We start from the raw sequence: 25,700 nt of genomic DNA on the forward strand, positions 1-25,700 counted from the left end.
TCTTCCGATGAAGACGGTTCGGAAAACGTTGTTGTTAAAATATTTGAAGCGTATAGGTAAATAAAATGTCAGCACAGCGTTCAGAAAAACACCCCACTGCAAGTGTTGCCTGTCCAATGGTGGAAAGGTAGAAATACAGTTCATGGAATAGAAATAGAAATGTCGCACGGCACTGGTTCAAATTCAGTCTGTATTTTTTTTAAGACGCTTGTGCCTTTGTTTTTTAATTAAAGAGGGCATGCAGGTGTATTTTCAGAACAGTCAAATTTTCCTGCTTTGAATGGCAGATGAGAGCCGTGGCTCTGTATGAGCAACATAAAGCTGCTGTCGATGTCTGTTGCGTTTAGAGGTACGGAGTTTTGTAAAGATTGTTAAAATTGTGATGGGGACTGGTGCAGTTGGTTACCACGAGACCGTCTAAGAAATTGTCCGTCTTATGATGTTGCGTGAAAACACGTTGTCAAGTAGCGTTAAATGGATTACATTATTTCAGTTCTGCTTCTGTGCGTGCTAACCTGAGAGTTAGCTCATGTTACAATGTTTTATATGAAGTATCTTATCTTCTTCAGTGCTCTTTATAAAAATACCTAGATAAAAGTACTGTCTTTACATAGTGTACTGTTCAGTCGAGAAATTCGGTTGTGTAGGAATCACGTCAGGCTGCCTGTGTCACGTAAGATTGTGAACTCACATCTTATCAAGACAGGCAAATGCTCATGCTGTGGGCTTGTATTGTTCTTCATTTAACTCGGAATCTGTGCAGAGGTTGATAATGGGATGTGAGTGTTCTTAAATGAGTCAAATCATCACGTGTGAGAGCTTGCAAGCAGAGAGCTCAAAGGGAAATTTTCAAATGTTTTAATTATCAAGTACACATGCCAGGCTTACCAAATAACCAAGTAATGTCTTTCCCATGATCATATCACATTTAAATCTCAGTTTCCACTTTGTTCTGGTGCCAGTAAGTGTACAAGACATGGGAAATCGGAATTTAAATTCCTGCCTGGATGGGTTTTACTGTCCTTTCGTTCCCAGAGTGAAGCGGACAGGTTTAAAGAGAATACTGATAAGCATTAAAGATGTGTTTTCCTTTGGCGATCTGAAAAGCAAACGGGAAAAACGTCCGACATGTATAAATAAGTGTATGTAAGAGACAGAGCTGAAAACTGCTCCCCTTAGCCGTTGGCAGCTGGAGAGCAGTGTTTGTGAGTTCAGGCTCCATGCAGGGGAGCGATATTGTACTCCAGCCTTCAGGCTGCAAGCCTCCAGTCCACTGACAGTCACCTGAAACAGCCAACGTCCCCAGGTTTTAGTTGAGTGCACCTTGCAGAGACCAGCCGCCTGACTGAGGCCAGTGTGGCGCCAGTCCTCACTCTTGTCAGGAGTGATCTTATCTTCTGCATTGTTTCCTGCAGAGTAAAATAACGTACAGGAAATGGCTGGAGATAGAAATGACAGAACACTGTTAAAAACATCGTAATACATTTTCTTTCAATCGTTTTCCCACAGATTAGAAAGAGGTTCGTAACCACTGAACCCATTAATGATGACTAATGAACAGAGTACTGCCAAAGACAGATGTTGAGACATTTATCTTTGCCTAGAGAAGGATTCTAGTAAGTCACTGCAGTGCTCGGAGAACAAAACGATACAGTCTTCAAAGCTACTCAGACAGAGTGGCCCATTGTAAAGGTTCAGCTAATATTTATAAAGGTTGTAGTGGAAGATAAAATCATGTAGCAGAGCTGGTGTGTATGAATAGCTTGTCATGGTTTTTAAGCATTTAGGTAAGGACTGGATTGCTGTGTCTGAGTCCCTCCCATTAAATAAACATCAGCGTTTTCGGTTCTCTTCAGTGTGTTTGTTTCTCTCTGCGTAGTGAATGGGAGAATTCAGCCAGGCCCTGCACTTGAAGCTCCTCTGCTGTGCTCTGAGTCACTGTTTGCACTGCGCTGGGCCTGTGTTCTGTCGTTGGGCTCTCTGGGCGTGACCATGAATAAATGACACAAGTGGGGCACTCCAGCGTGCGCACACATGAACTGCACATGGCTCTGCACTGAGCCCCTCACGGGACTGGAGAGAAGCTGAGCCCGCAGAGCCTGCAGCTCTCTGCTGGCAGACACATCAGTCACTGAGAAACTCCTGTGTGACAGGACGACAGCATGCCCAGGCACTGTGAACATTGTCTAAATGCCCCTTTTTGAGTTAGTGCTCCCTAAATGTGATAATAGTATGCAAATATGTATATTTGGGTAATATGCTTGTCTCTGGTCGTTAGACACACGGTGATATCCAACAAAGGTCTGTGTATTAACTGTTGTGTTGCTTAGCCTTTTTAGAAGCCGTAAATGAAATTCTATAGTAGGCAAAACCTGGCAGAAGATGTTTATGCAAGCAAATGCAGAACTCATTAGTATAGCTTCATTGGGAACATTATGTGCGGTTTTGAACACAACTGTATAGAAAAGACACTGCTGCTCTGGGATTAGTCCAGAGGAGAGCAATCGGCTACATTCTGGGGCTTCCAGGGGTCTCTTCCTCAGACAGGCTGAAGGCGCTGAAAGAGTTTGGTTGTGAACAGAGCAGACTGCAAAGGGACCTCGTACAAGTGTTCAGAGTTTTCAAAGGCATCGATAAGGTCAACACAGCAGGTCTCCTCAGAATGAGCCAGAGAGAACCAGTGGAAGTGCATCTACAACTAAGAACAGAGACCTGCCATTACACAAAGGGCAAAGGGAGTCTGGAACAAATACCCAGCCATTTAATGAATGAATCCATCACTTTATATTCATACAGATACTGTTCATTTCTTAACGGCAGACATTGGCTTATGTTTTGATATTTTCTTTGCTTACTTGCTGCTGAATTTTTTTTGCCATCTTCCCGCCTACATTGCAAGCATGATGTTGTACGAGAATTATTTTTTTCCTAATTTGATGGCGTAATATACCTTTATTCTTATTTGAATGGCGTCTTGCATTTTTAAGATGTTTCTGAAGTGGAATTCCGCTTGCTTGATTCCTTTATTTGTGTGACAGATTTATCATTAAAAAATCAAACGAGAGCAGACAGAACGGTGCGGAGCAGAACATTTTAAGCTTAAGATAATCCCTTTCTGGCAGATAACGACCTGCTCTCAGCCAATCGGCAGGGAGCATTTGTTCTTTGAAGTTGAAAGTCGATGGAGCTGTAGCTCGTGTCCCAGCACTCCGCTCTGCAAGGTGCGCACACCTCCTGCGCAGATGTGCTCTTCTGCATCGCTCCACTGCCAGATGTGTCCCTGGAAAGGGTTGCCAACAGAAAAGAAAGCCTGACGTGTGCAGAAACATATTGAAAATCCCTTGCTGAAGAAAATGTAACTATAAGACTCCTGAGACTTTTCTGCATTAGCTTGTCTTGGCCTGTCAGATAACGCAAGAGGAAGCCATTCGATCCATCTAGCCTGTTTTGTAGTTGTTAAGTGAACCAAAGACCTTCTTAAGATGGTGCTTGAAGTTTTCTGCTGATGGAACCTCAATATCAGTGTTTTCTGTCAATAAAAATATGACCAGCCTGTCATAATTGTTTCTATGGCAGAACTCGTTCATTGTACATAAAGCAAGCACTGTACATTAAGACTCGCACCGGTAGGCAGATTTTGGCGATCACGAAATTGAAAGCTCTGTGCAAATAATTAAATCATTAAAATCATGATAGGAATAAAAAACTTGTGCACTATATTAAGAGTAAAATATCACAGGATGATATTTGGTATGTCTCCAGATGCCCGTCATTGCTGCTGGTTCATGCCCTTTGCATCTCTGGGATGTGTGTTCACACAGGTACTGTATTTATTTCACACTCCATGGTGGGCCACACCGATGACCCTGCTGTCTCTTAGCAAGCTGGTTGGTTAAGTCATAAATGTGCTCCTCACATTTGATTATATGTGACAGCATGAATTTGAGTAGAAACTGTGAAAACAGGCATGTTAGAAAGCATGTTGCCGCCAGGGACACTTACAGCGAGGGTTGGAGAGAATGAGAGTGAGGGGTTTGGAGACTGACTTCCCTGAATCTCGGTAAGGGTAGTCTTTTCTGCCTGTGTTGCTCTCGGACACAGCGCGCCCTCTCTTGAGCTGATGGACCTTCGGCGATGCCGCATGCAAAGCAGAGACGCTTCTTCAGCTCCTGCAGGGTGTATAGCGGTCTTGTAGCACTAGAAGCCTGAACGACGCAGGAGTGCAGAGAGGCGCTGTATCTAACAGATGTGCCCTGTGTCCACCCCCTCTGCATCCGCAGCCAGTGCTGTGTTGTGTGGGAATGGTGATGGTAACGTTGGCTCAAGGCCTTTGGTTCATGAGCATGATCTACTCACTGCTCGTGCAAGCCATGGGCAGCCTTGTTCAAATGCATTGTGCCTTTATTACATTCTGTCCCCTTCCTCCAGAAGAGAAATGCTGCGTTGCATGTCTACAGAAGTGTCAATGCTTGTCTACTGGTTTGACATGAGTCCTCCTTCCCAAACTGTTACATTGTAATGCGACATGTTATGCTGGCAGAAACTGGAAAGAAGGGGACCAAAGAAGGTTAAAACATGAAATGCAGGGTTTGCCTCATAAATGTGTAAAATACAGAGCAGTGAAGAATACGCATACTTGAAATAAAAAAGCCTGTAATTTTCAGTAATGCTTAATTCTTATTTTCTGGCTCTTCTTGCATTGGATATTTGACATTCTAAATATGAGACATTCTAATGAAAGAGATGACATTTGTGTGGTTTTCCGTCTTTCCAGAACATACTTGACCTGACGGTCCTTCTATGAACATTGTCAGGGAAACCGGTTTCATGCCAATGAGCTCAATAGTGTAGTGACCCGTGACAGGCTTGATGCAGATATGCATTTCCAATACGGGGATATAAACAGTAAGTTGCTGACACTAGTATGATGTAATACAGTCCTTATGTCAAGTGCTTACTGTAGAAACATTTATTCATGAGGGGGAGTAACTGCAGCACAAGGACTTGTTTTTAGAGCCCCTCAGCAGTTTCCTCATGTCGTAATATACCTGTGATCGCTGACCTCTCACCTACGTCCTGCAAACCGACCGCTGACTGCGAAAGCATTGGGAAGCAGTGGCAGAGATGCGCTGCTGATCGAGTGAGCTCAGGAGCTGAGGCGCGGGGAGAGTTAGATCTCTGTTAGATCTGTTCTTACAGTGTTGAGTTCACGGTTTCCTTTTGTCTCCCTCAGCAATCAGCACCTGATACCATTCCCGGACAGAGCACCGAGATTTCAAAACAGAAGGTAAGGCTTGTGATATAGAAATATGTTTTATTTCATTTCCAAACAATGAACAGAAATTCTTTTCTCTTCAACATGCCTTCTTTTGGCACAGCTAGGAACTGTGTTAACTCCTAGAGAAGTGTCCTGTGAGGAGAGAGTCTCTGTTGAAACGAACTAATTCCTGTAGCTGAAGAGGGGAAACTGACCCTCTAGCCGCTGGTTTAAAGTGTTCAGAGAGGATACCAGTCCTGTACATACTGTACCAAACAACTGGAAGGACATTTGCTACACTCCACCCTTTCTGCGGTGGAAGCTGTACCTGGGAGAAGAACTTCAGGGTCACAGATGAAGAAACATGAGTGGAAATACCATGTTCCAACTCCCTGCTGACTTGCATGGAATCCTAATATGCATTTCCATGCCCGTGAAGCATCTGCATTTCCTAAAATTTACTTCACTCAAAAAACAGACCGGCACGCTTTCACATTAAAATGAAATAGACTGAGTAGCTACTGGTTTGCTTCCAAATGCCTTTTTAAAATGGAACCAGCATCCCATCAGTGAGAGTGTGGCATTGATGTAGGGTCACTTATGTAAGCAGATATGTCACAGGTCTTTCATATACTGTATCGTTACTATGAAGCGGTTTTGAAGCAGGACGCTGTACTCTTGCAGATGGATTTTGAAATTTCATGTTGTTGTCTACTGATACAATTATTTTCAGATTGTTGGTGGTCAATATTGAATAAAAAGGGCTTTGTATTTACATTTGTGGAAGAATATACATGTTTCTGTGGTTATTGGCTTCTGAATGTTGCAGGTTTTTGTTCTGTCTCTAGGTGCTGTACTGTACATACAGGATCCTCAGTTGAATTGCTTGGCCTGAGGATGATGTCACACCTGTGCTGTACAGTACAGTGTGTACCCGTATGGGTTGCTGGAGAAGTGTATGGCATGTTATTGCTTCTTGTTCATGCTGTAAGCAGAAGACCCGATCTAAAGGCTGGTCCTGCGGTTCTGTTTCCTTCAGGTCTGCGCAGAGAGTTTCCCCTGTGCTGGAAGAGCCCTGAGGAACGCGTTCCTGTCTCACAGCCTGTACCCTGCGAGAGACAGGATTCACCTGGCCAGGATTATAAGGTAACGCCTTGCAGCGTGTGGCAGCACTGCGGAAACTCTTTGCGGAAGAGACCTCTTTCCTGTGCTGGTTGCCCTGGCTGTCCTGCCTTTGTGTCTCATAAGATAATAATGACAAGTCCTGCTGGAATAAAATGAGTCGAAGTTCACTTATCTCGATGGGTGCAGCGAGGCTGTGTGAGGTTCGGTTCGGTTCAGTTCAGTTTATTTAATGAAACGCTTATTTGCATGTGTGTTCCGATACGAAGACATTAAGGAAACATAAACACAGAACAGCAGCAGCAACAAGAAGTTAAATAACATACACCTTAAGCAAAAAGCAGTGTGAGAAGAGAAAAAGGCATCGGTGTGAGTCCGTGGCAGGGGTAGAGGTGCTGAGGTCTGAACCCGCTTCTTGATTGCAGAGCAGATGCTGAAGGTCATTGTGGAAATGGGGTGAGGATCTCTCTTCTGCAAGAACAGGACACCCACACCTCATTCTCATGAGTTCATTAACTGTCTCACTATTCAAGTCTCAGTGTTTTAGTCTTTATATTCTTCTGGGCCTGTTGTGTGGAGAAGAATCCTTCTATTAATAGCCTGAAGGCAGGATTACATCCAAAATTTTCACCCACCTGCCAGCTGCTACAGTATTTACAAACCAGGCTTGTGGTGGTGACTTCTGTTGTGCCGGTGCTGTCTTGTTTCTGTCAGGTCAAAACCCACCCTGCAGCCCCAGGCTAGTCATGCAATTGTGTTTAGTGGGGTGACTGCAGTTTGAATTAAATCCACACCTAAGTCTTTTCATGAAACCCAGCCGGGCATGTTGGCTGAATAAGGTAATTTCATACATAATGGTAATTTAACACGAACCTTCCTCAATCACATTTATTTTAATGCAATGACAGCTTTAAGTAATTAAGATGTTCACATCCCAGGTATGAGCCTCTGTTGATTTAATACTTTATTTAACCTGTTAAAATCTCTTTGACAGGGATGACCTGTGCTTAATCCAGTGATAAAGAAAATTAATGCACAGAACATGCATGCAGGGTAATGAGAATGAGTTATGTAGCCGACCAGTAGCTAAATTTTGTAACTGCATACGCTGCAGTTATATAATTGCTGTTGTGACTGTAACTGTTCTTACCCATCTACTACAGCCTCAATTACTTATTAAATAATTAAATAACAGAACATCAGTATATGGGATGTTGTTTCTCATCAAGCCCTGGCATTTGCATTCTGTATATTTTCGTTTCACTTCCTTAGTGTGGGTAGAAGGAGTTCCCTGTGTCGTACTGAGCTACAGCATGTTCTACTCAGCTGGTTAGGGTTCCACTCCCTGGGATGATGTTCTGAACTGGTGAACACCATTCCGTGCCACCTTGCGGTGAGCTGTCAGTTGCACAGGGACAGCGCTGTGTGTTCATGGCGCCACACAGTGGGAAATACTTGGTGCAGGTGGGAACGCGTTCTCCTGGGGTGGGGAGGGTTGGGATTCGTACCTGAGCCGGACTCTCCTGTCTCTCCAGGAGGAGCTATGTGGGTCTGGAGGGGGTGGGGTAGGATTTGTACCTGAGCCGGACTCTTCTGTCTCTCCAGGAGGAGCTCTGTGGGGCTGGAAGTGGTAGGGTGGGATTCGTACCTGAGCCGGACTCTCCTGTCTCTCCAGGAGGAGCTCTGTGGGTCTGGAGGGGGTGGGGTGGGATTCGTACCTGAGCTGGACTCTTCTGTCTCTCCAGGAGGAGCTATGTGGGTCTGGAGCTGGTGCAGTGGCTGCTGGAGCAGTGCTTGTTCGTGCAGTGCCGGGCGGTGGCGGCCAGGGTGTGGCAGGTCCTGCTGGAGCTGGGCATTCTGCTGTCAGGTAGGTGCCTGCAGGTCCACAGCTCTGCTCTCAAGCCAGGAGCAAGGGCGCAGGCAGGTCGGACTCTACACAAAGAAGGGAGTGGCAGCCACTGGCCCTACGGGGACAGTAATTTAAAGGACAGCGGGTCTAAAAATGTGCTGTCTGGGAAGAGAATCACAGGTGGTGATTGCTGTGCATTTGGAGCCAGTCCTTATTAAAACCCCACAGCTCAAGTCTGTTCACAATTTTATTTTTTTCATCTGCAATTTCATCTCCGTTGACCTCTGTCACATTGGTGGAGGTGTACGGGGTGAGGGGGGGAAGGAGGGAAATTTTCAGTCCTCCTGAGTTATTTCCTCGTTGTATAACTGGCGGATGCTGCGCTGCTCTGCGTTTCCTGCTCCTGGTTGGGTTGAAAGGCTGCTGTGAGGTGGGTGGGTGTGGGTGTGCGGCTCCACAGCCTCTGCCGCCCACCTGGTGCCCACGTATCTGCTGCCAGGGAGGAGGCCCAGCCCAGCAGGAGCAGCAGGGTCTGTCCTCGGAGCCAGAGCAATCTGCGCTCCTGTCAGAAAGGCAGCTAGTTGCATGAGTGAGCAGGGGCGTTCAGATTTTCCAGCGCCCCTTTGCTTTTTCAGTCTTTTTTTTTTAAATGTTTGTTCTTGTAGCCTTTTTAAACAAAACGGTGATTTGATTTCCCCAACCGAATCGCTGCCGTAAAAAAACCACAGAACCTCACCTCGTCCTCTGTCCCTGGCAGTCGACCAGCACGTCGTGTTTGAGGACTCCAATGTGTTCTACCAGTTCTCCTACGATGAGTGCGAGCTGCAGCACTGCGAGTTCAAGAGCGAGAAGGACTGGCAGGACAGCGTCCGGCTGCTCCTGCAGCTCGTGCCCTACGTGCAGTTCCGCGTCGGAGTGAGCAGTCCGTGAGTACAGCCAACCGTATCTACTTGAGTATTTTTTGACAGAATGGAACTGAGTCACTCTCTGAATGAACCCATTTTCGAGGTACTGGCGTCTGCGACAGTTCATGCGGTTAACAGATTTATGATCGGGTTATCGCGAGGACGTTTCGATGTAGTAATAATGAGTGTACGTTGCTGGAACACAAAGACTGCAGGTTTAGCAGTGATAATGCAGTGAACCGTTGAGCATTAAAAACGGTGTGCTGGCTTAGGTTATAAAGAATTGACTGCATGTGGCTCAGAAAACAGACTGGCTTTTCTACTGTTGTTCCTCTGGCGGCAGGCATTTTTTCACATTGACGAGAGAAGAAAGAAGACGCAACGTTTCGGCTGTGGAGCCTTCTTCAGGTGTGAGGAAGGCTCACACCTGAAGAAGGCTCCACGGCTGAAACGTTGTTTTCTTTCTTCTCTTTTCAGCCTGGAATAAACCTATTGCTTGTTCCTTCGCAGCCTGCTCGTGCTGACGCAGCTCCCCACCTGAATTTCCTCACATTTACAGCAAACCGCTATTTGCAGTCCTCTTGCGTGGTTGTCATAGTTATTTGCAGCGGTGCAGGAATTGTGGGATTGTGTGAAAGCGAGTGGTTCAATGATCACGTGTAAATGCTGCCACATCCTCCTTATATTTATTTGACACATGTACATCCACTGACCTCTGCTAGTGATTCAAGGCACCTTCAAGTCCCCGAACAAAATGTGGGGGTGGAGCAATCAATTCATACAAAAATGTGCTTAAAAGGCCTCAAGGTCTCTGAGACAGAGGAGTCGGTTTCCAGACTTTTCAGTGGGCACCTTCAGGCCTGCTTCCCGCCCGCAGACCTGGCGCCCGGCGCCCGCAGGGTTTGTGCTGGAGCTGCGCTCACAGGCAGCAGCTGAGCGATGAGCAGAAGTCTTCGACCCACCTGCCCATCCGGTCCTCCGAGCGGCGGGCCTCGGACCGGCTCGGCTCGTCCTCCCACGCTTGCTTTTCCCTGTGGGGTGTCGGCGGTTGTCGGTTCTCCGTTCCAATCCCGTGGGGTGGGCCGATGCCGACGTGCGAGCGTGAATTTTTTGGAATTCCTTCTGCTTCAAGGGCTCCTGGTCAGCCGGTCAGCCCACTGTTGCCGATCTTGAGCGGTGGAGTTTCTTTGGACCCATTTTGTAGGGATTTTGGACTCCCTCCCCACCAGATTCCCATGGATAATCCTCACAGCGCCTCCTGTAGGGGATTGCACCGGCCGGAGCCGTCCTGTTGGCCTTGACACAGCTGCTGCTGTTGAGGTCTGCGCACCACGGTCACCGGATTTATATAGTATCCATGTTTTAACATCAGTAATTCCTATCGATGAGAGTAGGTCATGTATATGAAATGTACCCTTGCACACTTCTGTGGCTTCGCAGTCTTGACACCTTGAGCTTGTACCCTCGCCGCAGTTCTGTCTCCGAGCTGGGAGGACCTGCTTATTTCTCACTCATTTCGGGGGGGGAGCGAGAGACGTTCTGGATCCGTTTCTCTTCGTCAGCCCTTCTCTGAACTCGAGGCACAGATTAGACTGTCTCTCAGAATTGGAGCTTGCCTGTATTTTTTTATTTTTAGTCTTTTACTCCCAGTGTGTTCGTAAAGATACCTCATCAAATCCGAACGGTTGCTGATCCAAATATGTCACTCTCTTGACAGAAACTGTGCGGAGAGACTGCCGCAGGTTTCTAAATATACAAAGAGGAGAATCGTTCTAATCATCCCAAAGGGCACTGGAAAATAATGTTAAAACTAATAATGCAGGAGTATTAGAATCATACGTAGCCGCAGTGTTTTTTAGTGCATTGGATGGCAGGAAATTAAAATTTAAGCAATCGTTGGGTAAACGGACTGAGCTTGCAAATCCTCTGTGTGCAGCACTGACTTCACAAAGAAGCACAGCTTGAAGAGTGCTCTGAGCACAGAGGTCTCAGGGGATCAGGGAAGATAATTACACTTGCTGTATGAAGAACAAAAACCAACTGTTCTACAGTGCGTTTTAATATTCATCTTTAGGATAGTGTCATTGTAGTTTGTGTATGTATTTAGATTTCATTATTTGTATTAATTAATGCATCATAGAATTAATTAGAATTGAGTCTAATTGTTGCTTTACAATCCTGACGCTTTGAATTTGTACAGTAAATAATGTGTTGTATAACACAACCTGCTCCACGCATTCAAAGCATAAAACAAAAAGAAAGAAATGGATCAACTGACATCTGTGTACATTAATAGTTATATTTATTCTGAAATAAGGTGAACCAGTCTCTGTAAAGTTCCTTAGTTAATTTCAAACAGATTCGACTATGGAGACCAAGGAGTTTTCAAAACAGCTCAAGGGTTAAGCTGTACAAAGGCACAGAGCTGGAGAAGAGTATAAAACATGTCACAGATCCTCTTGTCTTTGAGCCAGGTGAGGTTGATAATTAAGAAGTGGAAGGCACCCAAACACTGCCTAAGCCAGGCTGTCCAACTAAACTGAGCAGCTGGGCAAGGAGGAAGCTTAGCGATGCCACCGTGGGGACATCAGTGAGGACATCAAGAGCTACAGAGTTCAGCGGCCGAGAGGAGACAGAATGTCCAGGGGTCAGCGATATCCTGGTCACTCCATCAAGGGGGGGCTGTATGGAACTGGTTTTATGGTCATATAAGACAAAGTTGAAATGTTGTGTAAACACTTTTGCAAAGTGTTACATCTGACACCAGCCCATCATTGTCCATCACTCAGTCAGCCCCATCCCTAGTGTCAAGTCTGTTTTTACAGAATTCTCCTTCTCATCAGCAGTAGCTTGGAAGCTTAGAGGAAAAAAAATGATTTGAGACCTAAAACTGGGACAAAAATTCACCTTCCAGTGGGACAATCACCCAGGCGCAAGACCAGAGCTACACTGGAGCTGTTTGAGACTGAGAGAGGCAGGTGTCCTAGAGTGGCCAAGTCAAAGTCCTGACTTGAGTCTTGAGAATCTGTGGAAAGACTTGGGAGCTGAAAACTGATGTTTATAAGTGACAAATCTCCAAACGGCAAGAGGCAAAAATTGCACTAAGCGGGCGTGTCAAGTTGATACGTACCAAGACAGACTTGTAGCCAATGGTGCTTTTTTCTCTTTAGTTTTTACTGTTGCTGTAACCTTTAGAAGTCTTTGGTTTGAGCATACAGGTTTATTTTGAATACAATATTAAGTATAAATAAATGTATGTACTTCCTTTTGTGAATTTCACAAAATGGGACACCATAGGCATGGTCTGAATGCTTTTGCAAGGCTCCATAGTTCATGCTTTTATTTGGAGATCCTGAGTATGGTGTTTAAACATATTCAGCAGATCTCGGGATATGCTGATCAAAATATTAATTCAGAAACAACAATGAGATTAATTTCTGGACCATCTGAAGAAAAAATGCCAGCTTTCTCATGAGCTGCCAAAGGCTACCTCTTCCGGCCCCTGTTGGCACAGACCATCGGCGCAGAGGAGTTTGCCCTGTGCTGTGCACCAGGCTTGAAGGACAGACACGTCGACCTATGAAATGAGCTCAGATGCTCTGCAGTAAACCCATATGGGGTCAGGATCATGGAGCCTCTCAGATGCTGCAGGCCGCTGTGTAGGGAGCTGTAAATCTCAACTAATACATCAGCTGAGCTTACAGGGGCCGCAGCAGAGTTCTGACTTCGCTAGATGTGGAAACAAATTGCTCTTTGAGTTAACTAACTCGCGAGTCCTGCTGTGATGTTTCAGTTCATCAGTAAAGGGACTTTATTTATGAAGTTATCTGGTTCTTGTTGTTTGCAGTCTGCACCTATTCATCAAGGTCTTTCGGGCCCCAGGGGGCATGTCCCTCTGGACCGCTGTCTCCAGGGGGCATGTCCCTCTGGACTGCTGTCTCCAGGGGGCGGACCGCTGTCTCCAGGGGGCATGTCCCTGTGGACCCCTTTTGTTTAAGAATGATCTTCAGTTAGTTATCTCTTTAAATGAATTAAGCTAATTTGTCAAATTTGTGCAACACCTATCTAAATTTGACACGAACTCCTAAATAGTTTTTAACGTCTTGGGATTTAGGGACCTGTGAATCCAGGAAAAAGTTGTTTTCAATAAATATTTCTTCAGTTCAAGAACTGAAAAAGACATTGTGGTGAGCCCTTTCAGCTCTTGGTATGGATTAAGGGAAATTGAATATTGTTCCAGTAATGGAAAATAAAATGCTATCTGATTGAACCGCAGTATAAAAAAAACCTGTCGGAATGGCACAAAACCGTGGCACTGTGAGAACCCGTGATTGTGTTCAGTTGAAATCTGCTCTGCAGGGGTCACATGCTTGCAGGGAATACAGAGTTTAAACCCAGCAGTGTCGTCCTTCTGAACTTTAATAGGGTGATCAATATTTATAAAAAGAGCTAAACAATTACCTAAACTTTCCTGTTTTTATTTTATTTCCTGATAAGCACAGAGTTCTGTTAAAAAAACTAATGTAAAGTCTTGCATCAGACCTGTAAAAACCCAAATCTCTTTCACTTCACTTTTTTTGCAGTTTTACCACGTTATGCTAAAATCTTAAATAAAATTCTGAAAAAAAGTGCAGTCACATGGATCTACTTCATGCTTTCATCTAAATGGGCTTGGGCACCCAGGCACTGGCACACTCAGAGTGCCATCAGTGAGAGGTAGTGATTTGCATGGGTTTGAATATGATTCAGACTCACGGCTGGGAGCTGCAGGGCTGTCTGTGCTTCATGATGAAAAATCTGGGGAGAGACAGAGGAGTATTTTTTCCTCAGATGGGAGATAAGAACGTGCTATCAGAGTTTCTGATCTCAGCTGCAGGAGATGGTAAAACAACCTTTCACCCTGCCTTTCTTCTGTCCTTCTGTGTTGTGAATGTCAACGTCGATAATTCCAGCACCAGTAGTCCATCACATGGGGAAGTCCACCCTACACTGGACCGGGAACAGACATGGAGAACTTGTGATGAACAAGAGTGATGACTTTTTGTTTACCGTTAGTCTCCATTAAAGGAACTTGATTATCAAAATAAAGTAGTCTTTAAAACCACATCTGAAACAGCAGTCTATAAAGGGTGCCAGCCTGGAAATGAAATTGAGAAGAGACCAAGTGGAAATAGTAGCTGCTCTGATTCTGTCGGCACAGGAGTGGGAGTGAACTACCAGCCCGTCTCGCCGGTGGGTTCAGAAGGAATCGGCTACGATAATAGAATCTCCCTCCTGGATTTTATTAGATAAATCCCCTAAAGTCTGGTCTGTTGCTAAGCGGCTGAATACGAAATCCTGTTACAGTGACTTTAAGTATTTTAGCCGTATTTAATTTTTTTGGTGTAGTTGTTTCCAAATGATAAAAAAGATAGTTTGGTGTGGTAGCTTTAAAAACACAGAATTGTAAATCACGCAAATGGCCTCTCTTGACCCATTGTTCGTTCTGCTGAGCAATTGTAATGTTTGCTTTGTCTGTATTTAAACTGGGATTTAATAGCTGAAAGTGCCTGCGACTTTAAGAGGGCTTTGTCAGGGATTCATGTGTGTTGCTGCTTGTGCGTTTGCAGTAATTGCGAAAGATCGAACTGCAGGTATCTTCAGTCCACACCTCCTGAATTAGGGTGACTGTTACGGCGGAGTGCTGATACACTGAGCTTTGCTTTTCCTGCTAACGTGGGTGTGAACAGATGAGCCATAAATGGAGGAGGAATAGCAGCATTGGAGCAGAACTGGTCTCTTAGGTTAGAACCGGGAGATGGGAAAGAATTCCGGAAGTGCCCAGTGATTTCTCAGCCCAGCATGCGGGAGCTTTATCTGGAGCTGTCCAGTGGCTTGGGGGCAGGGGGCTGCTCAGCTGCTGTACTGTTCTTGGCCAGCAGGTGTCACTGTGTAACAGTGCTGTGGGAGCAGTTGGGGAGCATGTTTCCCCCTCACAGCAACACCCACACTTGTGCTTCGCATTGGTGCTTTTCTTTTCAGTACTGGACTTCTCTCTGTCAGCTGGACTTGGCGTGTTGTGTGAGTGGATTCTGTATTCCAAAACGACAAGGCTTTGATTTCTCAGAACTGTCTTGCCTCAAAGCAGCTGTTTCACATACACAAAAGCTTGCAATGCATACAAACATTACAAAGTAAACAGTTTAATTTAATAGGTTTATTCCATGCTGAAAAAAGGAAGAAAGAGAACACAACGTTTCGGCCGTGGAGCCTTCTTCAAATGTGAGAGAGACAGGGCAGTAGGCAAAGGTAAAGTAGCGGGAGAACAAAGGTTGGGAGGGAGGAGGAGTGAGAGGCGGGAGCAGGGGACAGAAAGAGAGGCCAATCAAGAGGTGTGAAGTCAGAATGGGTGCAGAGAGGTGTGAAATGAAACTTCCAATGAATGGAGAAAATTTAAAAGAACAGTAATCTGTCGTTAAGGGAAGGGAGAATGTGTGATCCTAACTGCAGAATAATTTTAGTTTCGGTGGTCTTTCTGAGTTTAATTTAATTACATTGAATGTTCAGTATAACATCACGTAATAGGCCTCATCCCACACGTGGTCATTTCACAGGAGTCCACACAGCTGGACCAGAGCCTGTAAACCTGCCCCCTCCACAGTTACACCAGCCCAGATAATTCCACACAGGTCAATTACCTGAGAACATCTGGAGTAGTGTTCTAGCAAGCAGCTAATTACCCCAGCCCGAGAAGGGAGGACTCTGGCTGTTTAGTGCTTGAGGGAGTTTTCACCCCTGTGTGCTCGGGAACACTGGTTGAAAGGTGGTGGACATGACTTTCCGTGTAGCAGGACGCCTCGGAAGAGGGAGCTTGGAGAGGGAGGGAGCGGACCTGCGGGTGGGAGAGTGGGCGGGTGGTTTGGGGGTGAGGGGCAGTCAGGTGTGGCCCTATGGCCTGACCCCCTTAAACAGGCTCTGCTGACACACCTAGTTCATGAAACTGCTGTTTTGTTACTGCAGGTTTAGATTTTTTTTTATGGGTGGCCACAGTGCTCCTGGTGTCTGTGTAGGCATTTATATGTTCAGTGATGTTTTTTTGGGGATTATTGTTAATTAAACAAGATTTCCGGCAGAAAGCATTAGGATTTCTGCTGAGAAAGGGAAATGGAATTGATATTCGCCAAAAACCTGGGAGTTTTTTTTTTTAAAAACCACACATTGCTGATGCATGTCTGATATTTACATAAATACTTATTGCTGAACAACACATTTTCCCTGAAGCAAAACTGTCAAAATGAATCTCTGTCTCTCCACCCCTTGGACAGCTTTGCACTTAAGGATGAGTAATCTGTGTGAAGAGCAGATCAAGTGTGTGTCTGTCTGCCATGTTCCAACCTAAATGTGCCACACAGAACCAGGGGGTAAAGCTGCTGATTGAAACCTGTTCTTCAAAATCACCTGCATATATTTTATTATTTCAATATTGTCTACGGATATCTTCTCCTGCAACTCCTATCTTTCAACCCACTGAAAGCCTGGTCAGTACCTGGATGGGAGACTCCTGGGAAAGCTAAGGTTGCCTCTGGAAGTGGTTTTAGAGGGGCCTGTAGGGGGTGCTCATCCTGCAGTCTGTGTGGGTCCTAATGCCCCAGTATAGTGATGGGGACACTAGACTGTAAAAAGGCGCCGTCCTTCAGATGAGGCGTAAAACAGCGGTCCTGACTCTCTGTGGTCATTAAACATCCCAGGGTGTTTCTTGTATACTGTGAGTTGTCTATGTGAACATGTTTGAAAGGGGCAGCGCTCTTTTGCGTGTAGTGTGCACAGTTCACTTCAATAAAGCAATGGCTGAGAGAGAAACATTGTATCGTGGAAGAAATTACTAGGCGAGATCCTTGGAAGAGTTAGTAGCAGCCAGACAAGCTGTAGCTCTGAATGGCCTCCTATCCTTTGTAACCTTCCTCAAGGCATGCTTGTTACATTTTACGACATTATATGGGTATGGCATAATCTGGAAAAAAATGCAATCTAAATGTAATATGAGCAAGCTAGCACACAGCTTGTAATCCTGCTTTTGAAAGTAGTTACTGTATAGCTGATGTGGATGTAGTGGTGGTGTACTGAAAAGGTGCGTGTGCCACTTGTTTAAACATGGACAGTGCTCATCGAGCCAGCGAGCAGTATGAGGATGTGCTTTTCCTGAAACTGGGTCATACGCAGGCAGGTGGTACCTTCTGCCTTGTTTGTAAAAGGCGAACGTTCACTTTGAAGTTTTCACAGGAGCTCGGAGTTCCTTCTGACTTTAATTAAAAATATGCTGATTAGATTTCATCCACGGACTCAGAGGTGAACACCTGGCACACTGAGAAAAGTGGTGCCTTGTCAAAATCGTAGCTTAGTTCTTTGCAAAGGCACTGTATAACCTTGAAGCGAAACTCCAAGCACACAGATAAGGCTTTGTAACCTTTCCCAGACTGTTAAGCAGCACCAGTTTGTTCTCTAAAGCTACCGCAGATTTCTTTTGATCTGTTAGCACAGACCTGAGTGCTGAAGACCAAACATTTTGATGTCATGGACAGGTAGAATCACTTCCTGGTGATCAGCTTATTATTTGTGTACAGTATGTTTCAGTGCTCCAGATTCTACATAACTTCTTGTTACATGTTAATGAGATGATAAACCCGTCTTCTTATGCGTTAAAAACGCTGGTGTTGATGTAGCGTCTTTACCCAGTATTATCTTTTTTGTCTCCAGTCCAGACAGAGAAGCAGAACAGAAGAAGGAACTCTGCAATGAAATTCTACAAATGAAGGCACTGGAGCGCTTAACATCAACAGTAAGACAGAACTGGCTTGGTCTGTGCTTGTGTCTCCTTAACTCCTGCGCAGCGCTGGAGCTAAGAAAAGAGGCCTTTATTAACGTCGGAATTGCCTCCTGATGTTTGCTAACTTTCTATGTCATGGAAGAGCGAATAGAATACATGTTGTGCTGTAGCTGTGTAGAGGTGCTGTTTCTGCTGCACAGCTGTTGGCATTGGGGTTCAGTTCTTTTCTCTACCAACTAATGGCTAATGAAACACAATACATACTGTATCTGAGATCACCTTGAGCCTGGAGGTTAAGGAACTGGTCCATAGATGTGTCCTGACTGCAGCAGCAGATTTTCACCTCCCCCTTGAACCTGAAAGATTTGATCAATGAACTACTAATTCAGCAGCACATTTGCACACGTTCTGCACAATTCAGTAACAGTTCCGTTATTCTGCACGGGAGTACTAAGACATTGGATTTGTGGTCCTGTCCTGGCATGTGCAGTTTGATCTGTTCAATGAGAAGGGCTTTAAGAGTTTATTATTCATCTTCATTTTTTTCATTGTCATTGAATATCATTCTGCAGTCATCTAGCGTGTACTGTATTTCTGAACGCAGACATTTTCAAATGGCATTTACCTGCTGCCCTGTTTGTGCAGTGGATGTACATTTTATGTTTAGGACTAATGAAGGTACAGTAGTATATTTATTATTCATCACTGTGTAGTGTCCACTGTGATCCTACTACAAGGAATTTGAGCTTAATAACAACTTGTTAAACAGGTTAAGCAGGCTGTTGTGTGTTTTCTTTGTGCTTCTTTATTTGTTTTGGAAACTGAGGTTGCAAATGACTCTAAACAAAATATTAGAACATGACACCAGACTATTTAAGGTATAAAAATAGAACAACATGGACCTAATGTAGAGAGTAGTATTGCATATACAGTAGCACATACTTTCTGTATCTGCTCAGATTGCCTTCAGCCGCTGGTGCCTGGCAGCCTCATGAAGACCCAGTTCTGATCACCAGCGCACTGCTCTTAGGAAGGTCCTGAGACTAGTGCTGTCCGCTGCTGCACAATTGAGACCGTTCTCCGTGACTCTCTCTGCCCGTCTGGGCTCTGCTCTGGGAACACACTATTCACCAAGAGAGCCCTCTGTACCAGGGCAGTGCAGACGGCGGGGCTGTGACAGGGCCCCGGTCCAGGAGCCCTGCCCTGTCTCTCGGGGGCCAGGAAAAGCCCCCGTGCGTCTGCGCTGGGGGCCCCGAGGTTCTGCTGCAGGGTCACTGCCGACCAGCTGCCCGACTCTGATGCAGAACCTGGCCTCTACAACTTGTTTCTCGTAATTAAAAACGAATCGCTAACTCGGTAAAAAAAATAGTTGCTAGTCGATTCATAGACGATACACATAACGTTTTTATGCCTGTGGGTTATGTACAGTAGCTGTGCGTAATAATGGTTAATAATATGTTGCAAACCTGTCGAGCAGCACAGCCTGCAGTTATGCCTTCTTGTGGAAAATCAAGACATAACTTAGTTAGGCGCAAAATCATTAGCATTGTCTTTATCTGATAAGCAAATGGAGCTCCAGAGAGCTGTTAATGACAAATATTTTATCACTGATACACTTAGCTTTTCATTTAAATCAGGGTGCAGTGTGGAAATCTGACCTTGTCCTGCCCTTCAAGAAACCCACCCAAGCTTCTGCTCGTAGTGTGTTGCATTATGTGATACTTCATTTAGATAGAATTTATTTTTTATATCCCTAAACAAACATGTGACCAGGAAGGTTATTTTCCTAGACGCGTTCGGTGATCTTTAGGGCGGATGATTTCCTCTTTGCCCTCTGTTGTTTGTGTTGTTTCTTTTAAGAGAAAGTAAAACAAAACACGCATCTGAACAGAACGAAAAGGAAATCGCTTATGTAAAGGGAGTTCCTGCTAGGTTTTGCCTGATCTGATGGGCAGATCTGAAAAACTTGTGCAATGCTTTGGGAAAGGCTGCCAGTACATGACCAGGCGTGGGAATAGAAATAGCAGCCCTTCTGAAAGCCTGATGAGCTCACAGGATGTGCTGATGTTTTCCCAAGAGAGCTGTGTCAGCGCCTGCTCTGAGGCGATGGGATCTGGCACTGTATCCGTTGTCCTCAGAGCAGCACAAACGTCTCCTTTTCCTGGGGAGCGTGTCACCGTTTGACGTTCGTCTGCGCTCTGTTGGTTCGACCGCTGTCTGCTTGTGGTTGTGCTATGCTCTTCAGCTCATCCGGCTGGAAAAAATGAAAGTTCTTGTTTGTCTGTGCTGGCAGAGAGGTGGGAGGACACGAGCAGCAGACTCCTTAACAGTCTTTGTCTCTTCTGGGTCACCAAGTCCTCTGTTGCATAGTTGGTCTAATTGTTTAATTAATATCCTAATAGCTGTATATCTGACCTAGCTGTGAGGAATTTCATAGGTGACTGTACCTTTGATTAATTGAATGTTTTGAGTAATAAACCATAAAAAACTTGACAAATGTATATTCTCTAACCAAGGATGTATTGTAGGTTACCCAGAATATCCATTAGGTTAATTGTTTAATTACTACTCCTGTAGAACAAACACATAAGACACTGGGCCCCTAGGAACTGAGTGTGACAGCCCTGGTTAAAGTACTGTACAGCATCTGTACCAGAATAATCCATGGGTTTCCTTTCTTTTAAGTACAAGGGAGGTGCAAAAATATACAGATTTGTTCTCCATGTATGAGATGCCGTTTCGAAACAGGCCCTCAGAGAAGCCAGGGGTGGAAGTGCCGTTGTCTCGGTTGTCCACCCCCTGGCCGTGAGGAGCCGTGCGCGGGGGGAAGGGAGTCTGACCGCTCTGTGTCTGTTCCCCTGGACAGGTGCAGAACGAGCTGGCGGCGGCGCTTGCGAGGAAGGCGCGGAGGTCAGGTGAGTGCGGGTGCTCTCGGCGCGGGCGTGAGGGCCGCTGGGCGAGCGCGGTGCGGCGCTGCGGGGCGCGTGATCCCCCCGCAGTGGGCAGAGGACGCCCGCCTGCTGACGGCGTGAGCAGTATTCCTGACTGTCCGTATTCCTGGATTTGTTTGCCTGAAGGAGGTACAGAGCTTTCCTCTGAAGATGCCAGCCCTGAGCTTCATTAGTTGTTTGTATTAAAGAAGTCCATGTTCCGTGTTCCCTGCATGGCGAGGATATTCAAAATGATGGTCGTGCGTGCGTGTCCGCCGCTCCAGGCGGCTCTTGGACAAGTGGCAGCTCTGTCTGCTGAGAATCCTGGGAGGAGCAGCCCTGCAGCTCTTTCTTTTCTTCGGTGTCCCCTCCCGCAGAGAACTGAACCCCTCGACTCTCTGGGCTCCAATTGTTGTGTAAACCTCATGGGACTCAGTAGCTGCAGGCAGTGGGAATGCTTACTCCTGAGCCTGCGAGCTTTAGCACACTTTGACAAGTCAATTAACAATGCAAGTCTTAATTACACCATCTGTTAATTAGTGCACGGCCTGTTCCATCACAGTAGATGTCCCTCCCAGGTCATTGCGTCCATAGCGTGCTTTCAGGAGGGCTGGGGAAGACTGAGCGCTGTTCTTGCTGGCCTCTGGCTCAGTCGACACGGGCCGTTCGCCCTCGTGAATGGCAGGAGGGAAGTCTTCGGTCCGCTTCCTCAGGGAGTGTCGCAGGAAAGTCGCACATCCCGAATGGGCTCTTTTGAGAACACGCTGTTACTGCTGGAGCCAAGGAGAGGGGTGTGAAGAGAACATGCAGCCTGCACTGCGCAGTGCACTGCAGGTCAAGCACCACAGTGCGAGTTTGAAACACAGCTGGAGATGTATTTTCTGACCAGATAATCCCCAGTAGGATCTGGTCTTCCAGGCAGTCCTAAGCTATTGTCTTTCTGCCTTTTCTGCAGAGCTGTGAGATTAGGATCTTGCTCTATAATCATGTTTTCCTGAGCAATTTCCACCTTGCTGTGCACTTGCTAAACAGCTTTATAGGGTGAAATATGTGATACATTCTTTTTAAATTATTTAGCAGAGGTGCAATAAATCCTAAGTCTTTTTGGTTCTTCAGTATATTTGGCTGATAAAGCTAGGAAATGACTTAAACAACACATTTATTTTTAGTGGGCTCTTTCGCGGAGGTTGGGGAAAAAGATAAGACCCTCCTTCCCCTACCCGCAGTGTTTCTGCAGATTTATTTTAACCTGTCAAGAACAGTAAAATCGGGAGCAAAAGCCCTAGTGGGTTTTTCAGTGAATATTAATAAAATAAGGAACAATGTCAGGAATGCCACCCTGAGCAGGTCAGTGCCTTGCACATTTTTAACAGGCTTCAACAAAGCTGCGCTAGACACGTCTGCCACAGGCCATCAATCCATCAGCCCCAGTGCGTTTTCCTGCCACAGGCTGCTTTCCACAACATGTCCACAGATGTTTCCTGTACTGGAATAGCGGACCTGTGGGCACAGAGGGGAGAGTCAACAATACCCCCCAAAAGGAGAAAAATCCCTGATACAGTGATGCCCCCTTTCTAGGGAGTCAGTGTTGTGAGCCTTAAAAAGAAGGCTCTGAATGCTGTTCGGTCCTCGGGAATCTCGTCGGGGATGCCGCAGACCAGAGGCTGATTCACCTGCTCTGAAACCTCAGCATGTCAGCAAGCGTAATGCAGCGTCTGGCATCCCGGAGTCCTGGGCTTCTTGGCGCTGCCCCACATGTTCTGGTGCTCCACAGTTCTGTTGTGGCTTCATTCTTTCACAATGCTGGGGGACACGCAACTGAAACTATTCAGAAATGCCGTCCTGGATTCATGCCTTAAATAAACCGTAAATAGGACTTTCAGGGCAGGCACCCAGGTGCCTCTGCCTGTGTGATTAATACCAGGGGGACAGTACTATCGTGCTGCAGGATTAGTGGGGTACGTTGACCTTGTCCGTGCTTTTGCAATGGGTGTCCAAATTCCCAAAGGAAGGCCAGTTTCTGAAGGGGGATCCCTTGTGGAAAGCAGCCACCTGGCCGATGGCAGCAGAGGGCACATGCTCGGGCCAGGAGTGTGCCGGGCGCTCGGGCGGGGCCGCGCAGACCTGGCCACAGCGCGGCACGAGTGTGCACAGCGCCCGGCAAGCCCCCCTGACGCCCCTCTGCCTGTGCAGTTGCAGTGGCTGACGAAGAGGAGCAGGCGGGAGCGGAGGAGGCCGGGCCGGAGCAGGAGCGGAGCGGAGAGAAGGTAGGGGCAGCCGCTCGGCTCGCCGGTCACCGCGGGGGCGGTGGGCTTTGAAGAGTACCGGGTTTAGCAGGCAAGCAGATATCTCTGGTGGTCATTTACTTGGTCTTGGCTGAAAGGATTTCTCCAAATCCTCGCTGTTTGATCGTAGTGCACCATCTGCTCTGCTTCCGTTGGAGGGTTCATGCAGAGGTGTGGGATATGGAAATGTGGGAATATTCCTGTTACTGGGGTCCTGTGCCTTTTGTGTTTGTAATGGCACTTTGAACCCCTTTTTCAGTCTTGGAATCGAAGTACATATGTGCTTTGAGATTGTCAGTGGTGCGAAAAACATCCTGCGTTGAATTGTGTCGGAAGTGGTTGAACTGGGTTTGCATTGCGAGTTATGTACTGATCAATACCAATGAAATTAAGTATTAATTCACAATTTCAAGCATAGTTTTGCCAGACGAGGATTAACGTTGCTGGTTAATAACCCTGTGAGAGACAGATGTGTGCACTGAGCATGATAAAGCTGTGCCTTGTTCAACACGAGACTTCCGAGACTTCCTGTAATTGTATAGGATGGGAAACGATCGCTGTGAGTGATATGTGAAGTGCTGTGTGTGCTGTGTCTTGTGACTCAACGTAATTATTCTTAGACGAAGACGTCATGGTTTCATGGCTTAAGGCTGTGATTGCCATTATCTTCTGTTTTCTCAGATATTGTTTCTGTGCAGGCACTTGATTTTGTGGAGATGTGCTCAGTTATGGAGCTCTCGGTTTCTTATTGCACACATCACGTGACCTCTGTGGCTGTTTCCAGTCATGTGCGCTGTTAGATAAGGCAAGAGGCTGTGGTTTTTGGGTTAAGGGTTTCATGGTTTAAAAGCTTGAAGGAAGAGACCAGGAGATGTATCAGAGGAGCTGTTGTATTTTAGCTGCCTATACCCTAGGGAAGTGCAAAGTTCAGATTGACAGGCTATGAATATGACAATGTTTATACAGTACTGCCTGCGTCTCATTTGATACATTTCCTTCTAACTCTGAATGTGTGCAGCCTCAGTCTGGTTGTGCCGAAGAGGCAGAGGCCTGATGTTCCCAAGCAGCTTGTTGTAGCAGCAGGAGGGCAGTGAGATCACAGATAAGCCTCGGGACTGACAGGGATGCTGAAGGAGGAACAGTGTTGTTTAGAGGTCGATGGGAACTTCTTTGTGCATAAAATACAGAAATTGTTCTGATTTACAGCTATTCCTTCAAGTGTGTGATTGTTGGTGTGACTGATCTGAGACGCTCATTATCGGTGCTGTTATTTTAGAGATGTTTCTAAAGACTTTATTTACATTTTTTAAACCTGCTGTTATTAAAAGCGTCTAAACAGAATCACGGCTCAGAAGGCTTCAGACCACATGGGGAAAAATCTTCATAGCTTTCACGTCAGTGCAAATAAGGCCATCTTCCGAGGTTCATGATCCAGAAGGGGGAGAAGAACAGATACCAGTTCAGGTTATCAAGCGTTAGTCTTGAGTTGTATGTGGGTAGCTGATAGAGATAGTGTCCTCACTTTCCTTCTGTGTGAGTTAGTATGCAGTATAAGCTGTTGTTCGATTCTGTTCTGTTATTTATTTTGCTGATTGTGTTGCAACACAAAGGTCCAGTCTGTCTGTGTGTTATTTTTGGATCAGAGCTCTAGATGAGTTGTGAGCCCGGGGAGATTTAATTGACATTATAACCTATTCTGTATTGTTGTAGTAAGGGGGCTGTGTTACTGTTGTAATAGGAAATGGTTCCACTGGGTTAAACCTGTTTAAATAAAGTCTGGATTAAGATGACAAAGCAAACAGTGTTTTTACTGGTAAGCTCTAATTTCCCACAGGCTGGGTCACTTTTTTTTCCCCAAAAGGTAGTGGGTTCACTGCTTCTGAATTTAATGTTTTACTTTTTATGTATTGATTAGTCTGGCAGAATAGATTTTTAGAATATAAATTAACTTAATGCTCAAAGTATTCTCAAGAAAGCTGAAATGTTGGAAAAAAAAATCCTTCTTTACTTCAGTGAAAGAGGACATGACTGTGATTGATAGCTTCACCGTACTAATGGGTATTAGTAAAACTGTTTTTCCGTGTAAGTTGAGTAACCTGATCACAAAGGAATGGTGTTTTTCCAAGCTCCAGAAAGCAGTAATGCCACTCTTTCATCTTAGAAAAGGCTTAATTTCAGTTTCCTGCCTGGAAATTTAAGACTTTTTATGACTTCAGTCCTTTCCCAGATGGTTACGCGCTGGGCTAGTACTGCAGCCTGTCCCCCTGTACAGGCACAGGCTGGGGCCGAAGGTGCAGAAGTTTGTGAGCCTTCACTCAGGGTGCTTCTGCAGCACAGCGCGGAAAGGCTTTTACTTGTCCTGTAATTACTGATTGACCTCCTTGTAGCCGCAACACAATACACCAGCAGGGCAAGCAGAGCTCTTCCACAAACACGCATGGCGTACAGCAGTGCTCAGGACCGTCCTACGCCTTGGTCCGAGAGCACGCGCCGAGGAAGAGATCTGTCTTTGCCAGCGAGGACGGCAGGGTGGTTGTGAAGCTGCGGTG

General features: G+C 45.8%; 1 protein-coding gene across 2 annotated transcripts in view; it reads left to right on the forward strand.

The window, feature by feature from the left end:
* The window catches only part of rapgef5a (Rap guanine nucleotide exchange factor (GEF) 5a), a 73,420-nt gene that overhangs the window by 886 nt on the left and 46,834 nt on the right, over positions 1-25,700 (forward strand). For both annotated transcript variants that reach the window (XM_069194731.1, XM_069194732.1), the window contains exons 2-8: positions 5,234-5,287; positions 6,297-6,403; positions 8,125-8,246; positions 8,986-9,154; positions 17,867-17,948; positions 20,803-20,851; positions 23,060-23,133. In XM_069194731.1, coding sequence (XP_069050832.1) covers positions 5,234-5,287; positions 6,297-6,403; positions 8,125-8,246; positions 8,986-9,154; positions 17,867-17,948; positions 20,803-20,851; positions 23,060-23,133 — 657 coding nt within the window. The remainder of the gene's footprint in view (positions 1-5,233; positions 5,288-6,296; positions 6,404-8,124; positions 8,247-8,985; positions 9,155-17,866; positions 17,949-20,802; positions 20,852-23,059; positions 23,134-25,700) is intronic.

This window comes from Lepisosteus oculatus, chromosome 10, assembly GCF_040954835.1.
Source record: "Lepisosteus oculatus isolate fLepOcu1 chromosome 10, fLepOcu1.hap2, whole genome shotgun sequence".
Classification (NCBI taxonomy): domain Eukaryota; kingdom Metazoa; phylum Chordata; class Actinopteri; order Semionotiformes; family Lepisosteidae; genus Lepisosteus; species Lepisosteus oculatus.